The sequence below is a fragment of the Rana temporaria genome, chromosome 8, assembly GCF_905171775.1.
Source record: "Rana temporaria chromosome 8, aRanTem1.1, whole genome shotgun sequence".
NCBI classification, from domain to species: Eukaryota; Metazoa; Chordata; class Amphibia; order Anura; family Ranidae; genus Rana; species Rana temporaria.
In genome coordinates, this window is record NC_053496.1 from 179,241,194 (window position 1) to 179,258,067 (window position 16,874).

General features: G+C 43.5%; 2 protein-coding genes across 2 annotated transcripts in view; both read left to right on the forward strand.

Annotated features, from left to right (window-relative positions):
- Positions 1-16,874, forward strand: part of LOC120910546 (zinc finger protein 850-like) — a 1,103,195-nt gene that overhangs the window by 743,613 nt on the left and 342,708 nt on the right.
- Positions 1-16,874, forward strand: part of LOC120909801 (zinc finger protein 721-like) — a 53,114-nt gene that overhangs the window by 23,850 nt on the left and 12,390 nt on the right. Inside the window, exons 2-5 of the mRNA XM_040321531.1 lie at positions 6,331-6,369; positions 8,517-8,619; positions 13,989-16,587; positions 16,777-16,873. Of these exons, the coding sequence (XP_040177465.1) occupies positions 6,331-6,369; positions 8,517-8,619; positions 13,989-16,587; positions 16,777-16,873 (2,838 nt within the window). The remainder of the gene's footprint in view (positions 1-6,330; positions 6,370-8,516; positions 8,620-13,988; positions 16,588-16,776; position 16,874) is intronic.

Here is a 16,874-nt window from a genome sequence, read left to right on the forward strand (position 1 = left end):
AAATTAGGTGGAAGAAGATCCATCTCTAATGTTCTGTATCCAGGAAATGAGGTGGAGGAAGGTCCATCTCTAATGTTCTGTTTCCAAGAAATGAGGTGAAGGAAGGTCCATCTCTAATGTTCTGTATCCAGGAAATGAGGTGTAGGAAGGTCCATCTCTAATGTTCTGTATCCAGGAAATGAGGTGGAAGAAGGTCCATCTCTAATGTTCTGTTTCCAAGAAATGAGGGGGAGGAAAGTCCATCTCTAAGGTTCTATATACAAGAAATGAGGTGGAAGAAGGCCCATCTCTAATGTTCTGTTTCCAAGAAATTGGGTGGAGGAAGGTCCATCTCTAATGTCATATATACAAGAAATTAGGTGGAAGAAGGTCCATCTAAAAGTAGATCTCTCCAGCAACAATTGACCCCCCAACAACAACAGATCCGTCCCAGGAACAATAGATTCCCCCCAGCAATGCTAAAACCCTGCCAACAACATACCCCCACGACAATGATAAATCTCCCATTAGTAGATCCAGTGTTGGGATAAGGTGATCTAGAGCCCAGGGTGAACATGCAAAGTTGCCCTCCCCATGATATATAATCATTATGTGTCGGCGAAAATCCCCCTTACCATAAATTTCCCTTCATCCCAGGACAAATCTGCCCCCTGCAGAAATCCCTCCCCCGGCTCAAATCGTTTCTCTCTCCCCCAAATTTTTTTGCCCTCCTGGCACAAATCCTCCCCCCCTCTCCAAATCCCCATCCTTGCCCAAATATGTCCCAAAAATTTCCCCTCCTGGCACAAATCCTCTACACCTCAAATTTCTCCTCCTAGCACAACAACCCACAATCCTCCCAACTAGCACAAATTCCCCCACCCCAAAAAAAATAATATTTACCCTCTACCGTTTTTCTACTTATAGCACAACACCTCCCCCCCGATTTCCTCCTACCATAAATCGTCTTTCCCTTCCATCCCCTCTCCCCAAAAAAATCTCCCCCAAATCGCCACACCTCCGTAAACTTGCCCTCCTAGAACAACTCTTATGCTGCGTACACACGATCGGAAATTCCGACAAGAGAACCGTGGATTTATTTTTTTTCGACGGAATTTGGGCTCAAACTTGTCTTGCATACACACGGTCACACAAAATTCCGACCGTCAAGAACGCGGTGACGTACAACACTACGACGAGCCGGGAAAAATTAAGTTCAATGAGTCGGAGCATGTGTCGAATTGATTCAGAGCATGCATGTTTTTTTGTGCATCGGAATTTTCCCGTCTGAAAATTTGAGAACTTTTTACTGTCGGAAATTCCGACAGAAAAAGTCTGATGGAGCCTACACGCAGTCGGAATTTCCGACCAAAAGCTCACATCAAATTTTTCTTGTCGGAATTTGCGATCGTGTGTAGGCGACATTACCCTCTGCCACCTCCTGAATTTCCCTTCTAAACACAAATCCCCCCCGCAGGCTCCTTTTGGTGCCCCCCACCTCACATAATACCACAGTGCCCATGGCAGCTACCCCTCCCTCAAAAGTAGATCCCTCCCAGCAACAACTGACCCCCTTCTAGCAACAATACCCAACCAGAAACAAAAGATCCCCCACCAACAACATTAGATCCCCCAGATCCCCCAGCACCTGTTGCCTTTACATACATTACATTTAGGGCTGGAGGTTCATGTTGGGAAAAAAAAGGCCTTCTACCAGAGAACTTAAGAGAAGGATGACTGAATTGATGTGCTCTACACACCACAGAGCATTGGGGGGCGGGAGGGGGAGGTGGCCAAAATGTACAACTTTTTTTTAGGGTGTGGTTTGATAGTTGTAGACCTGTTTGGATTAAGTTATAATAACACAACAACACTAAGCTTTGGTAATTCATGGCAACTGTGAGAAGGAGGTGAGTGATAGAGAGGACTTCTTCATTGGCTATCATGACAACACCTGGACAACCGTACCAATACACGGCAAAATATAGGCAATGAAATGCCGGAACATCCAATCCAATGAGGATTTGTCTTTCACTGAGGAACTTTTTTATAAATTGTTATTAGCTGTTGAACATGAATGTTGTTGTTTTTTTTACATTTTTTTTTTGTCTTACTGGAAAAGCTGTGTTTTTATTGGTCCACATAATGTATTAATGAATATAAAAATTAGATGTATCTTTTTGCATCAGTTATACAAGATTTGTATGTTTTATTAGGTATTCCAGTTCCTAGAATAAAAAAGAAAGCTCTACATTTTACAGTTTTCTCTTGAGTATTTTTTTTTCTTACCAATGACCATAATTCTTAAATGATTGGTATGTGCTCAGTTCGTAGAGTCATCCATTCCTGTTCTAATAGTAGAGGAGATCCAGTCCCACACGTGTGTCGTTTTGTACCCCCGAGAGGTAGACAAATTGGGTCCCAGTGTGGGGAATATACAGTATCTTGGGCCCCTTTTCACGGGGCGGACCAATCGGGCTTTCAATTTTTTAGGTGGACCCGATTGAACCATCCCTTGCCCTCTGTGGAGCAGAGGGTATTAAAGCATGTCCACTCCACAACGGGCAATGGGTGGTCTGATCGAGTCTGCCTTAAAAAAAAATAATGAAAGGGCTGCCGACATTCGATCCTATCCTATCCGCTAAAAACAGATGGATGGAGATCCATTCCCCATCCATCTAGCGCAGGGGGTCTCCAAACTTTTAAAACAAAGGGCCAGTTTATTGTCCTTCAGACTTTAGGAGGGCCGGATTGTGGGCAGAAAATGTCCCAGATTCTGGCATTAGTAACAATAAATATGGCCCCAGGGTTGGTGGTCAATAGAGGAGGGCAAGTTATGCCCCTATAAGTAGGAGGAATAGTATCCCATGATTGGTAGCGGTGGAAGAAATAGTGCCCTATTGTTGGTGTCAGTGGGAGGAATTGTGTCCCAAGGGCAAAATAAAGGCTAGCAAAGGGCCACATCTGGCCCTCGGGCCGTAGTTTGGAGACCCCTGATCTAGCGTATTGGATCAGATGGCCATAGGGTTTCCACGGACAGGCATGTCCAAAGTCGCGGTCTGGTTTTGAATGGGCCTGCCTGGTTATCTAAATAAATAAATATATATATATATATATTTTTTTTTCTTTTTTTTTTGTGTGGCCCCTGATGATCTCCCAGCGCAGGGGCCACAAAAGATATATAGGCTGGCTGCCTCGGAGGGGACAGGGAGGAGGTGGGACAAGTGCCATGCATACAGGAGGACAATTTCCTGTTTACACGGCAGCCTCTGTAATAGGAAGTCCGGTCTCCGGCGCTGCCATTGGACGACTGTTCTGTCCATCAAAGGAGGCGGGACTTTCTATTAAAGAGGCCGCTGTGTAAACAGGAGATTCTCCTGTAGGTAATCTTTAGCGCTCGTGGTGTCCCCTCCAAGGCTGCACTGATGGCAATGGTGGGTGCTACATTCCTGGCAACGGTGGTAGCTGCATTCCTGGCAACGGAGAAAGACGCCCAATACACCCTGACCTGCTTGAGTTCCAACATTGGCCTATGGTGGTAACGCCACCTATAGACAAACAAAGGGAAATCCCTCCAAACACAGCCAGAGCCAGAACAGAGGCTGATATAGCTCTAATTAACGAAGTCTGAGCTAGTTATCAGCTCAAACACCCACTAAATTTAACATGGCGCCTGGTCGTCAGGAGCAGGGCGCTACACGATATACATAGTTTCTGAAAGCAGTGACCCTGGAGAATAATAATGGTGGTAGTTCTATAATTGGATATCACATTATATTAGTGCCGTGGTTTTCAGTAAAAAACGCAACGAAAGGAAATTTGAGTGAACACATAAACCATACCTCCCAACCTTCCCGAATTTTGCTGGATTGTCCCGCGCGGTAGATCCTGCGGCCCCGCGAGCAGTCCTATTGTCCCACGAACCCCCCCCCCCCCGTGATTTCCGACGAACCCCCCCCGCTCAACAACTCTGATCCACGTAATTCCCCCCCCCCGCTCAACAACTTTGCTCCCCCCACCCCCCCCATGCGCTCTCAACAACTTCTTTGATCCACTGCATTCCCCCCCTCCCGCTCAACAACTTTGTTCCACCCCCCCATGCGCAACAACTTTGATCCGCGTCCCGCCCCGCTCAAGAACTTAACTACTTTGATCCTCGGAACCCCCCCCGCTCAACAACTTTGATCCGCGGACCCCCCCCGCGCTCAACAACTTTAATCCGCGGACCCCCCCCGCTCAAGAACTTCGTTTGGGGGGTATGCTCATTTGTCCCTCATTCTGAAGTTGAAAAGTTGGGAGGTATGCATAAACTATGAGGTTGCACCAAGATACTGGATACCAAACATGTCAAGCCTTAACATTGCACCCTGGTGAAATAGCCACAAACTTTGGTACACTAAATCTTTCATAGGCAATGCTTTAGATGCTTAGATGCTTTAGAATGCTTTAGAACAGATATGGGTACAGTTGATGTTGAGTTCCCCTGACGTGTATGTTTATGTTTTTATGTACGTGAAGGTGGGGGTTTTACATTTTTTTTGGGGGGGGGGGGGGGGTTTTAAGTGCTTGCATATTATAATAATTATAATAATAGTTTAATGTATGTTTTATTCAAATATAATAATGTTATTTTCATTCTATATCCTTGTTGTTTTTTATTTTAACTTGGGTATAATATATGCAAACAATTTTAAGAATGTTCTAAAAGGCAGTTGTTACGAGGCGGTGATCTCATTTATTGTGAGCAAACCGGACAAACAGGAAGTGATCTAAGATGCAGACAGGAAGTGATGTAAAATACAAACCAGAAGTTCCGGGTGAGAGGTGAGTCGGGAGGAAGTAGAGAGAAGACATTGCTGGAACTGGCAGCAGAGGAGGTAATAAGATATTATTTTATATTTACACCCAGTAACCCCCCCCCCGTCATGTCCGTCCTCTTCCTCCATATTCCTATATCCTCTGTGCTACACATATGGATATATATCATTGAAGTTTATATATAGAACATAGAGACATTTATACAACTGTCCACCCAGAGCCTCTGATTTATAGACCAGATACATCTTAAATATAGAGCCATTTATCCAACTGTCCATCCAGAGCCTCTGGTTTATAGATCAGATACATCCTAAATATAGAACCATTTATCCAACTGTCCATCCAGAGCCTCTGGTTTATAGACCAGATACATCCTAAATATAGAGCCATTTATCCAACTGTCCATCCAGAGCCTCTGGTTTATAGACCAGATACATCCTAAATATAGAGCCATTTATCCAACTGTCCATCCAGAGCCTCTGGTTTATAGACAGGATACATCCTAAATATAGAGCCATTTATCCAACTGTCCATCCAGAGCCTCTGGTTTATAGACCAGATACATCCTAAATATAGAGCCATCTATCCATCCTCCATAGAGCTGTCTCAGGGGTTGTTGGCTCTCATCACTGTGAGATAATGGACACCGTGTCTTCTCTGGATCAGGATATGGGGAGGAAGAAGACTGATCTACAAGTTCTAATGAAGGCAGCAGAAGGAATGAAAATTCCTACAGTACATAGAATAAGGGATAAAACTCCTGATTTTTGTGATTTGATGGAAGTGATGATGCAATTCTGCACCTCACAGTATGTTAGTGGAGGATTTTTAGGCTCCCTTTGTTCCCTCATACATACCCTGACTGGCTGCCCTGTCTCTATCATGTGATCCTGAACACCAATCAGCACAGATGTCCCCAGACCTATTTTGGTGGAGTTGGCTGTCAGGGTGACATCACTGTGCACAGTACATGCCGTGTCCAGTGATACTAACCAGTAAATTTACAAATAGTTTGTAAAATCCGTAATTTTTGCATCTGTCCATAAATGACCATTACGAAAATACACACTACACGTCCATACTTTACTTTTAGATTTAAACTGGAAGGGTTGTCGCTGTCTATTTCTCCATGGAGGAGTGGGAGTATTTAGAAGGACACAAGGATCTCTACAAGGACGTCATGATGGAGAATCAGCCGCCCCTCACATCACCGGGTAAGAGGAGACTTTATTGTAAAGGAGAGAGCAGTACGGAGGCTCCACCTAGATCCCCCATCATCTGATAAACACATAGAAACAATGTATTCAGTCAGTGTGTGTGTGTTTCCTACAGATAGATCCAGTAATGGGAACCCACCAGAGAGATGTCCCCGTCCTCTGTATTCCCGGGATTCCACACAGGAAGATCACACCATCCCTCACCATCATCAGGTAGGTGGGACTGAGAATGTAGACCTTAACATATATTTTAAGCTATGAGATAACATTCTTTCATATAGTATTACAAATGTATTCTGTCACCTTTGGAGTTTAGGGTGAAGAACTGAAATACATCAAAGTTGAGGTTAAAGAGGAAGAAGAAGAAACGGTGAGTGGAGATCAGCAGTCTATGGAGGAGGGTGGTCTTCTATATTCCCGGGATTTCACACAGGAAGATCCCACACCTCTCACCGTAAGCTAAGTTAGGAGCCAGAAAACGCACCCCGTCCAGACGAGCTTGCGCGCAGAAGCGAACACATACGTGAGTAGCGCCCGCATATGTAAACGGTGTTCAAACCACACATGTGAGGTATCGCCGCGATTGGTAGAGCGAGAGCAATAATTCTAGCCCTAGACCTCCTCTGTAACTCAAAACATGCAACCTGTAGATCTTTTTAAACGTCGCCTATGAAGATTTTAAAGGGTAAAAGTTTGTCGGCATTCCACGAGCGGACGCAATTTTGAAGCGTGACATGTTGGGTATGAATTTACTTGGCGTAACATTATCTTTCATAATATAAAAAAAAAATGGGGTTAACTTTACTGTTGTCTTATTTTTTAATTAAAAAAAGTGATTTTTTTTCCCAAATAAGTGCGCTTGTAAGACCGCTGCGCAAATACGGCGTGACAGAAAGTATTGCAACAATTGCCATTTTATTGTCTAGGGTGTTAGAATAAAACATATATATAATGTTTGGGGGTTCTAATTAGAGGGAAGACGATGGCAGTGAAAAATAGTGAAAAATTACATTAGAATTGCTGTTTAACTTGTAATGCGTAACTTGTAATACCAACGGCCACCACCAGATGGCGCCAGCTCACAAAAAAATAAATAAAAATGTTTTGCCCACCTTCCAAGCCAAGTCGCCAGGACACCATTTCTAGTCGCCATGGCGACCTGGCGCCCGGGATTTGTCGAGCCCTGACGTAAGGACATCCCTAGCATAACCTCTGCCACTCTTAGCAAGCCTCAGTTTCGTAAAAAAGCTGTAATGTACTCCAAGAAAAGGATATTACAGGTAAGTCGCATAACTTTTATACATAACACAGAACATAGATTTTCATAAGCAAGGGTGGGCAACATGATTGACAGGCCCATGTAATAATGGGTTTAAAAGAGGGCTTGATAAAAGTCAGAGAGCAGATTAAATCACCTAATGCCAAAAATGTAAATGAAATGAGGTCTGGCCATCCTTGCTGCTGATTCCTGACACTTGGGAAGAAAGGAGGTCCTAGATCTCAAGCAACCTTATCCCTGTGTAACACTAGGATGGGCTTTTTACAGGAGCTCAGACCCACCCCGCAGAGGTAAAAGAAATGAGAAGGCATCCTTGTAAGAGAGAGAAGACAGGGGAGCGTGCCTGATAGGTCCAAATGGCAGGTTCTGAAGGACGTGCAAACCCATGCTGAGATTCCACAATGTCATGGGGCCGTTTACAAAGGGGAGCAATGTGTACAACACCCTGGACAAAGGCTTTTTACTAAGGAGTGAGAGACCAGCCAACTTTAGAAAAGAATGGCCAGGGCCAAGAGTAGACCCTTAGTGTTACACAAAGCCAAATGGTTATCCAGATCGGATTGGAGGAAAAATATGATTTGTTCTACACTGAAGGGGTCTCCAAACTACGGCCCTCCAGTTGTTCAGGAACTACCATTGCCATCAGGCCTAGTCATGTCTGTGAATGTCAGAGATTTGCAATGCCTCATGGGATGTGTAGTTCCACAACAGCTGGGGGGCCGTAGATTGAAGATCCCTGTTCTACAGCGTACATTCTTCTATGTAATCTCTTGTTTAGTTTTTAAAATGTATTCTGTCATCTTTGGGCTTCAGAGTGAACAACTGGAAGACATCAAAGTTGAGGTAAAAGAGGAAGAAGAAGAGACGTTGGTGAGTGGAGATCAGCAGTCTATGGAGGAGAGAGGTCCTCTGTATTTCCCGGATTCCACCCAGGAAGATCACACCTATACAAAGAATGATCAGGTAGATGGGACTTGATAAAAAAAGGCTTCAAAATAATTCTATAAGAAATAATTCTCATGTAATCTCTTATTGGCAATACCGATTCTAGATCATCTTTGGGGTTTAAGGTGAAGAACTGAAAGACATCAGACTGAGCATGAAGACCTAAAATGTCTTCTAAATTATGAGACAACATTATTCTTCGTAAGTTCTTTTTTACTAAATATTCTGTCATCTATGGGGTTTAGGGTGAAGAACTTAAAGACATCAAAGTTGAAGAGGAAGAAGAAGAGAGGTTGGTGAGTGGAGATCAGCAGTCTATGGAGGAGGGGGAGATGATTATGGAAAGTAAACAGGAGGAATCTTCTCTACATACGGACACAAGTAAGTCATAAACTCCAAAAGCAGAAACAGTTCACATTTTTATTTTACTTCTCTAAGTATGAAGTGTTATTTAACCACTTACGCCCCGGAACCTTTAGGCAGCTAAATGCCCAAGCCAGGTTTTGCGATTCGGCACTGCGTCGCTTTAACAGACAATTGCGCGGTCGTGCGACGTGGCTCCCAAACAAAATTGGCGTCCTTTTTTCCTTTTGGTGGTATTTGATCACCTCTGCGGTTTTAATTTTTTGCGCTATAAACAAAAATAGAGCGACAATTTTGAAAAAAATTCAATATTTTTTACTTTTTGCTATAATAAATATCCCCCAAAAACATATATAAAAAAAAATTCCTCAGTTTAGGCCGATACGTATTCTTCTACATATTTTTGTTAAAAAAAATTGCAATAAGCGTTTATCGGTTGGTTTGCGCAAAATTTATAGCGTTTACAAAATAGGGGATATTTTTATTGCATTTTTATCATTTTTTTTTTTTTTACTACTAATGGCGGTGATCAGCGATTTTTTTCGTCACTGCGACATTATGGCGGACAATTTTGACACATTTTTGGGACCATTGTCATTTTCACAGCAAAAAATGCATTTAAATTGCATTCTTTATTGTGAAAATGACAGTTGCAGTTTGGGAGTTAACCACAGGGGGTGCTGAAGGAGTTAGGCTTCACCTAGTGTGTGTTTACAACTGTAGGGGGTGTGGCTGTAGGTCTGACATCATCGATCAAGTCTCCCTATAAAAGGGATCGCTCGATCGATGCAGCCGCCACAGTGAAGCACGGGGAAGCCGTGTTTACATACGGCTCTCCCCGTTCTTCAGCTCCGGGGAGCGATCGCGAGGGGGCAGCTAGAAACTAATAGCCGCGTCCTCGTCCCAGATCGCTCCCCGCGGGTTTCCGACCGCCGCATGTACCGACCCGCGGAAAGGCGGGGACGTACATGTACGCCCATGTGCCTGTACGTGCCATTCTGTGGATGTATATCTACATGCGGCGGTCGGCAACCGGTTAAATATAAAATTTGTAGATCCAGTTCACCTAAAAACAGGTAAAAAAAAATACCTAGTAAGTTGACCATTTATTACTGTATACCATCAGAATGGTCCATCAATGTTGTCCCATTTCAAAGAAATGAGGTGGAAGAAGGTCAATTTCTAATGTTTTGTTTCCAAGAAATGAGGTAGAAGAAGGTCCATCTCTAATGTTCTGTTTCCAAGAAATGAGGTGGAAGAAGGTCCATCTCTAATGTTCTGTTTCTAAGAAATGAGGTGGAGGAAGGTCCATCTCTAATGTTCTGTTTCCAAGAAATGAGGTGGAAGAAGGTCAATTTCTAATGTTTTGTTTCCAAGAAATGAGGTGGAAGAAGGTCCATCTCTAATGTTCTGTTTCCAAGAAATGAGGTGGAAGAAGGTCAATTTCTAATGTTTTGTTTCCAAGAAATGAGGTGGAAGAAGGTCCATCTCTAATGTTCTGTTTCCAAGAAATGAGGTGGAAGAAGGTCAATTTCTAATGTTTTGTTTCCAAGAAATGAGGGGAGGAAGGTCCATCTTTTTTCTTCACCAAAACAATGTCATCCTCTATGATTAAAGCCTCGTACACACGATCGGATATCTGATGGAATCTAATCCGATGGATTTTTTCACCGGATATCCGATGAAGCTGACTTTCATCAGTCTTGCCTACACACCGTCAGTCAAGATTCCGACGCGGGTCCAAACGCGGTGACGTACAACACCACGACGAGCCGAAAAAATTAAGATCAATGATTCCGAACATGTGTCGACTTGATTTTGAGCATGCGTGGATTTTTGTCTGATGGAGTTTCACATAGACGATTGGATTTCTATCGTTTTTTTATTCATGGGAAAAATTTAAAACATGTTCTATTTTTCTCTTCCGTTCATGGACGGACACAGCAGCAATTGACCTTAGGGTATTATCCTCCCATTTAGGAGATTGACTAGGCAGAAAAACAGCATGTTAAGTGTTAAACACTACACACAGTACAGTACCTCCCAGGGGCGGTTCCCCCGGGTACATCCCCCATTCTCTGTTCCGCAGCCTCAGTTTTTTTTTTCTGCCTACCAAGGAGATGACATGGCTCCTCTGGGCCCACGTGCTCTGGAGATTTGTTTTTTTGCAATTTTCTTGCTTTTCTTAATTTTTTTTCTGCATTTTTGGATCCTGGGATCTACAATCAACTGCCAACTGGGTGACAGGCTGGATCCTCGATCCTTGTAGTCCCCCCATGTTCAGCCATCGAGCGTGTGCCGGCCTTTAGCTACGCGCTGGGCCATCCATGACATGCCCCGTTGCTCCAGGGGTGGCCGGTGAGCTATACGCTCCAGGGCACACATATGACCGGTCTCTATGGCTGAGTCAGTTTTTATCAGACAAACCGATCGTGTGTACAGGGCTTTAGTGGTATTTTATCCTTTAATCCAGATTATATTTATTTTTTATGTCATCATTGCACCCAGTTCCATGATAGATCTGTAAACTGTTTGATGCTAGATCAACACATGACTTCTAAAAGTGTTGGAATGCAACATGAGTTAATATAATATTTCTGGATGTTCTACATATCTGTTTCCTATTCCCGAGATCCTTCAGGCTGATACGTGCAGTTCCATGGTTTTAAAAAGGTACAGATGAATGTGGCCCCAAGCAGAAACTGCATAGTAAGAGGGCTTGGCTCTAGCCCACCTGGTGTGATTCAAGCTTCAAAGAGAACAATGATCGATGACAAAGAAGGCGCAGGGCGCATGGAGATAATATGGGCAATACTGCCCCCAGAGGCCAAGTACGGCACGACAGTCAGTAATATAATCTATTGAGGAGGATTGCCCTGTGAGCACTATGATTGGTCAAAAAGCAAATGGGGCTGGCAATGGGGGGGTTTTGGAGGAATGTGTGACTGAGTTTTGCAAAAAGGGTTTTCAACAGAAGGCCCTTTCTCTTTCACTGCAAGGCCTGTGCCTGAGCCTGATGCCTCTCTCTTTCTATCATCTTGAGGCCTTGCTCTGGATGTGGGCACAGGGCCTAAACCATGTGACCCAGAGCTGTGTCTCTTTTAACATCTGAGTTCAGCCAACGATGAGTTTACCTAGAGGAGGCGATGATAAGTATTTTTGATGATTGTTGGTATATGAGTGAGTGAGTAACTTGTATAGCGCTGCAAGTGCGAACTAAATCGTCTCAAGGCGCTTTGCATTCAGTGTTGTCCTGATCCTTCAGAAGAGGTGGGTCTTTAGTTTTTTCCTAAAAGCCCAAATTGTTTTCTTCCATGCGGATGGTCGTGGGTAGAGCGTTCCAGAGCCGCGGTACTTGGACTGTAAATCTTCGTTCTCCCTTAGATTTTTAGCGAGATTTGTAGCGGGATTTGGGGATTTGGAGGAGGTTTTGGTTGGTTGAGTGGAGCACGCGATTGGTGACAAGGGGTTTTATTTTCTCGCTTAAGTTTTGAGGAGCGTTCCCTTGTGTGCATTTGTGAGTGAGGCAGAGGGTCTTGAATGTGAATGTGTAGCCAGTGGAGGGACCTCAAGACTGGGGAGATTGGTTCCCACGGTTTTTTACCTGTTACCAGTCTGGCTGCCGTGTTCTGGACGACTTGTAGACGCGAAATCTGGTATTTTGGTAGTCCTAAATAAAGGGAGTTTGCGTTGTCGAGTCGGGAATTGATGATTGTTCCAACCACTGCTGCTGTATCCTCTTCCGGGATGAAGGGGAGCAGTCTACGCAGCAGGCGGAGAAGATGGTGAGAACCGCTGACTACTGATCCTATTTGTGCGTCCATCGTCATGTCTGAGTCAAAGATGACTCCGAGGCTTTTGACTTTGCTGCTTGGGGTGATGGTTTGTCCAAGGATGGTGGGTGGTGTCCATGTGGTCCTAGAGTTAGATTTCCGATTTGCGTGAAGGATAAGAAGTTCTGTTTTGGATCCATTGAGTTTGAGGGAGCTTTCTGTCATCCAATTATCGATCAGAGTGAGGCATTTTCCTAGTTCATGATATTGGTCTTTTTTGTTGTAGATATCTGCTGTTTAGTTTTGTGATATTCCTATTTTATTGGGAAATAAATGTAACATTGTTTACTAACCAAAGGTGTCTGTCTTCATAGCTAACTTAATATCACTAGGCCTAGCATGCTCTTGGTAGTCTAGCAATTATAGAGATATACAATTGTCTTTTTTTCGGGGAAACACGGTATTGCATATATATATATATATGCAATACCGTGTTTCCCCGAAAAAAAGACAGTCTTATATTTATTTTTCCTCAAGAAGACACACTATGTCTTATTTTCAGGGGATGTCTTATTTTTCTTAAGCAGCAGCTTTGGACCCCTTTCACACTGAAGCGTTTTAACAGCATTTTAGGGTTAAACATAGCGCTATTAAAACACTCAAAAAAAGCTCTCAATGCATCTCAATGGATTCTTTCACCCTTTCAGTCCTGCAAGCAGCATCTTTGGAGTAGCTTTCTGGCGCTGAAAAAAACGCTCCAAAAGCGCCCCTCTCCATTGAAATTAATTGAAAGCGATGTAAAAACGCTTTACCCTTTCACACTGAGGCACCTCAAAAACGCCCTAAAACGTTAGGGTCTTAGTGGTGCTTTATCAGCACATTGGGATTGCAGATGAGGCTTCGCTCGAAAAACGCTCGAATAACGCTTGAAAAACACCCCAGTGTGAAAGGGGCCTTACTGGTGGTCGTGGTTGTTGCTGGGGGAGAGAAACCCACACTGCTGAGTAAAACGGGAGCCACAGCTTTTCTTCTTCCCCTGAGGATACACAATACCTAAAACAGAGCGTCCTGCTCCTCACTTCACTGAGGAGACTTTTACTTTCACTTTCTATTTCTCCCTCTATGCCTCAGCTTGCAGCACAGAAATCACTGTCTTATTTTCAGGGGATGTCTTATTTTTATTAAGCAGCAGCTTTACTGGTGGTCGTGGGGGGTGAGCGAGACCCACACTGTAGCTGGTTGTTGTTGGGGGAGAGAAACCCACACTGCTGAGTAAAACGGGAGCCACAGCTTTTCTTCTTCCCCTGAGGATACACAATACCTAAAGCAGAGCGTCCTGCTCCTCACTTCACTGAGGAGACTTTTACTTTCACTTTCTATTTCTCCCTCTATGCCTCAGCTTGCAGCACAGAAATCACTATGTCTTATTTTTGGGGTATGGCTTATATTACGCAAATGCTTAGAAATCCGCTACGGCTTATTTTATGGATATGTCTTATTTTCGGGGAAACACTGTAGCTATATAGGTTACAATAGAGTGTATAGTATTGCAAATTTTTACTTCAGAAGGTAAGCCATACAAATCTACTTATAAAATTCTATTTTTCCCAACAGATGGGGGCGGAGCCTGGAATATCTCCGAGGGACGTCTTATTTTATCTTCAGATTACGACATTGACCCGAACCTTCCCGGAGATAATGTCCTTCCTCAGACTATACAGACATCAATGGAGTCCTCTGATAGGTCACATATTGTAACCTCAACTATGAATTCAAGTTTGGGAAGGTCACCCGATCCTTCTAATCCCAGGGAATCTTCATACAGCCATCAAGGCCTTACCACCGGAGAGAGTCCAATGTCATGTTCAGAGTGCGGGAAATCCTTCACTCATAAGGGAAAATTTGTTAAACATCAGAAAGTTCACAGGGGGGAGTATGCTTTTTCATGTTCAGAGTGCGGGAAATCTTTCACTCATAAAGGAGACCTTGCTAAACATCAGAGAGTTCACACGGGTGAGCGTCCTTATTCATGTTCAGAGTGCGGGAAATTTTTCAGTCGTAAAGATAGCCTAAATGGACACCAGAAAACTCACACAGGTGAGCGTCCCTATTTATGTACAGAGTGCGGGAAATCTTTCATTCATAAAGGAGCCCTTGCTAAACATCAGAGAACTCACACAGATAAGCGTCCTTATTTATGTTCAGAGTGCGGGAAATCTTTCACTCGTGAAGAAAGCCTAGATGTACACCAGAGAAGTCACACGGGTGAGCGTCCTTATTTATGTTCAGAGTGCGGGAAATCTTTCATTCATAAAGTAGACCTTTCTAAACATCAGAGAGTTCACACAGGTCAGTGTCCTTTTTCATGTTCAGAGTGCGGGAAATCTTTCACTCATAAAGGAGACTTTGCTAAACATCAGAGAGTTCACACGGGTGAGCGTCCTTATTCATGCTCAGAGTGCGGGAAATCGTTCGCTCGTAAAAAAAGTCTTGATGTACACCAGAAAACTCACACGGGTGGGGGCCTTTATTCGTGTTCAGAGTGCGGGAAATCTTTCACTCGTAAAGAAAGTCTAGATGTACACCAGAAAACTCACATGGCTAAGCGTCTTTATTTATGTTCAGAGTGCGGGAAATCTTTCACTCATAAAGGAGACTTTGCTAAACATCAGAGAGTTCACACAGGTGAGCGTCCTTATTTATGTTCAGTGTGCGGGAAATCTTTCAGTCATAAAGAAAGCCTAAATGTACACCAAAAAACTCACACTGGCGAGCGTCCTTATTTATGTTCACAGTGCGGGAAATCTTTCAGTCATAAAGGAGGCCTTGCTAAACATCAGAAAACTCACACAGGTGAGCGTTCTTACTCGTGTTCAGAGTGCGGGAAAACTTTCACTCAGAAAGGAAGCCTTGTTACACACCAGAAAAAAATTCACACGGATGTGCATCCTTATTCATGTTTAGAATGTGAGAAACGTTTCATTCACAAAGGAGAACTTCTTATACATCAGAAAAGCCACACAGGTGAGCGCCCCTATTCATGTTCAGAGTGCGGGAAAAGTTTCAGCGAGAAAGCAAAACTTGAAAGACACCAGAAAACTCACACTGATGAGAAACCTTTTTCATGTCCAGAATGTGGGAAAGGTTTTCTTCGGAAAGCTGACCTCCTTATACACCAGAGATATCACACAGGGGAGCGTCCCTATTTATGTTCAGAGTGCGGGAAATGTTTCACAGAGAAAAAAGTTCTTCTTATTCACCAGAGAATTCACACAGGGGTGCACCCTTATTCATGTTCAGAGTGTGGGAAACGTTTCATTTGGAGAGCAGGATTTTATCAACATTTGAAAATTCACACAGGTGAGCGCCCCTATTCATGCCCAGAGTGCGGGAAACGTTTCAGTGTCAAAGGAAAGCTTCGTAGACACCAAAGAATTCACACAGGAGAAAAGCCTTATTCATGTTTAGAGTGCGGAGAATGTTTTGTTCGGATAGAACTGCTTCATAAACATCAGAGTATTCACACAGGTGAGAGTCCCTATTCATGTTCAGAGTGCGTAAAATCTTTCACTTGTAAAGAACGTCTAGATGTGCACCAGAAAACTCACATGGGCGAGCGTCCTTATTCATGTTCAGAGTGCGGGAAATCTTTCACTCATAAAGGAGACTTTGCCAAACATCAGAGAATTCACACGGGGGAGCGTCCTTATTCATGTTCAGAGTGCGGGAAATCTTTCAGTCGTAAAGATAGCCTAAATGGACACCAGAAAACTCACATGGGCGAGCGTCCCTATTCATGTTCAGATTGCGGGAAATCTTTCATTCGTAAAAATGTCCTTGCTGAACATCAGAGAGTTCACACAGGTGAGCGTCCTTATTTATGTTCAGAGTGCGGGAAATCTTTCACTCGTAAAGAAAGCCTAGATGTACACCAGAAAACACACACGGGTGAGCGTCCTTATTCATGTTCAGAGTGCGGGAAATCTTTCACTCGTAAAGAACGTCTAGATGTACACCAGAAAACTCACACGGGTGAGCGTCCTTATTCATGTTTAGAGTGCGGGAAATCTTTCACTCGTAAAGATAGTCTAGATGTACACCAGAAAACTCACACGGGTGAACGTCCTTATTCATGTTCAGAGTGTGGGAAATCCTTCACCGAGGATGAAAAACTTATTCGACACCAGAAAATTCACACAAAAAACAGACCTTAGTTATGTCCATAGTGCGGGAAACTGTTTAATTCAGAAACAAAACTGATATAACTGGGGCATTAACACAAATAAGCTTCCATTTCTACGTTTAAGTGTGGGAAATGTTTATTTTTGAAATAAGACTTAGACACCAGAGACGTCACGGGGATGAGCATTCTTTCTCAGAGTGTGGAAAATGTTTCATTCAGCAAGGGGACCACCAGAGGGCTCACTAAGACCCATGTCCTTTTCTATGCTTCAGACGTTGGGAAGCAATTCACTTTGAAAGAAATTAGGTGGAAGAAGG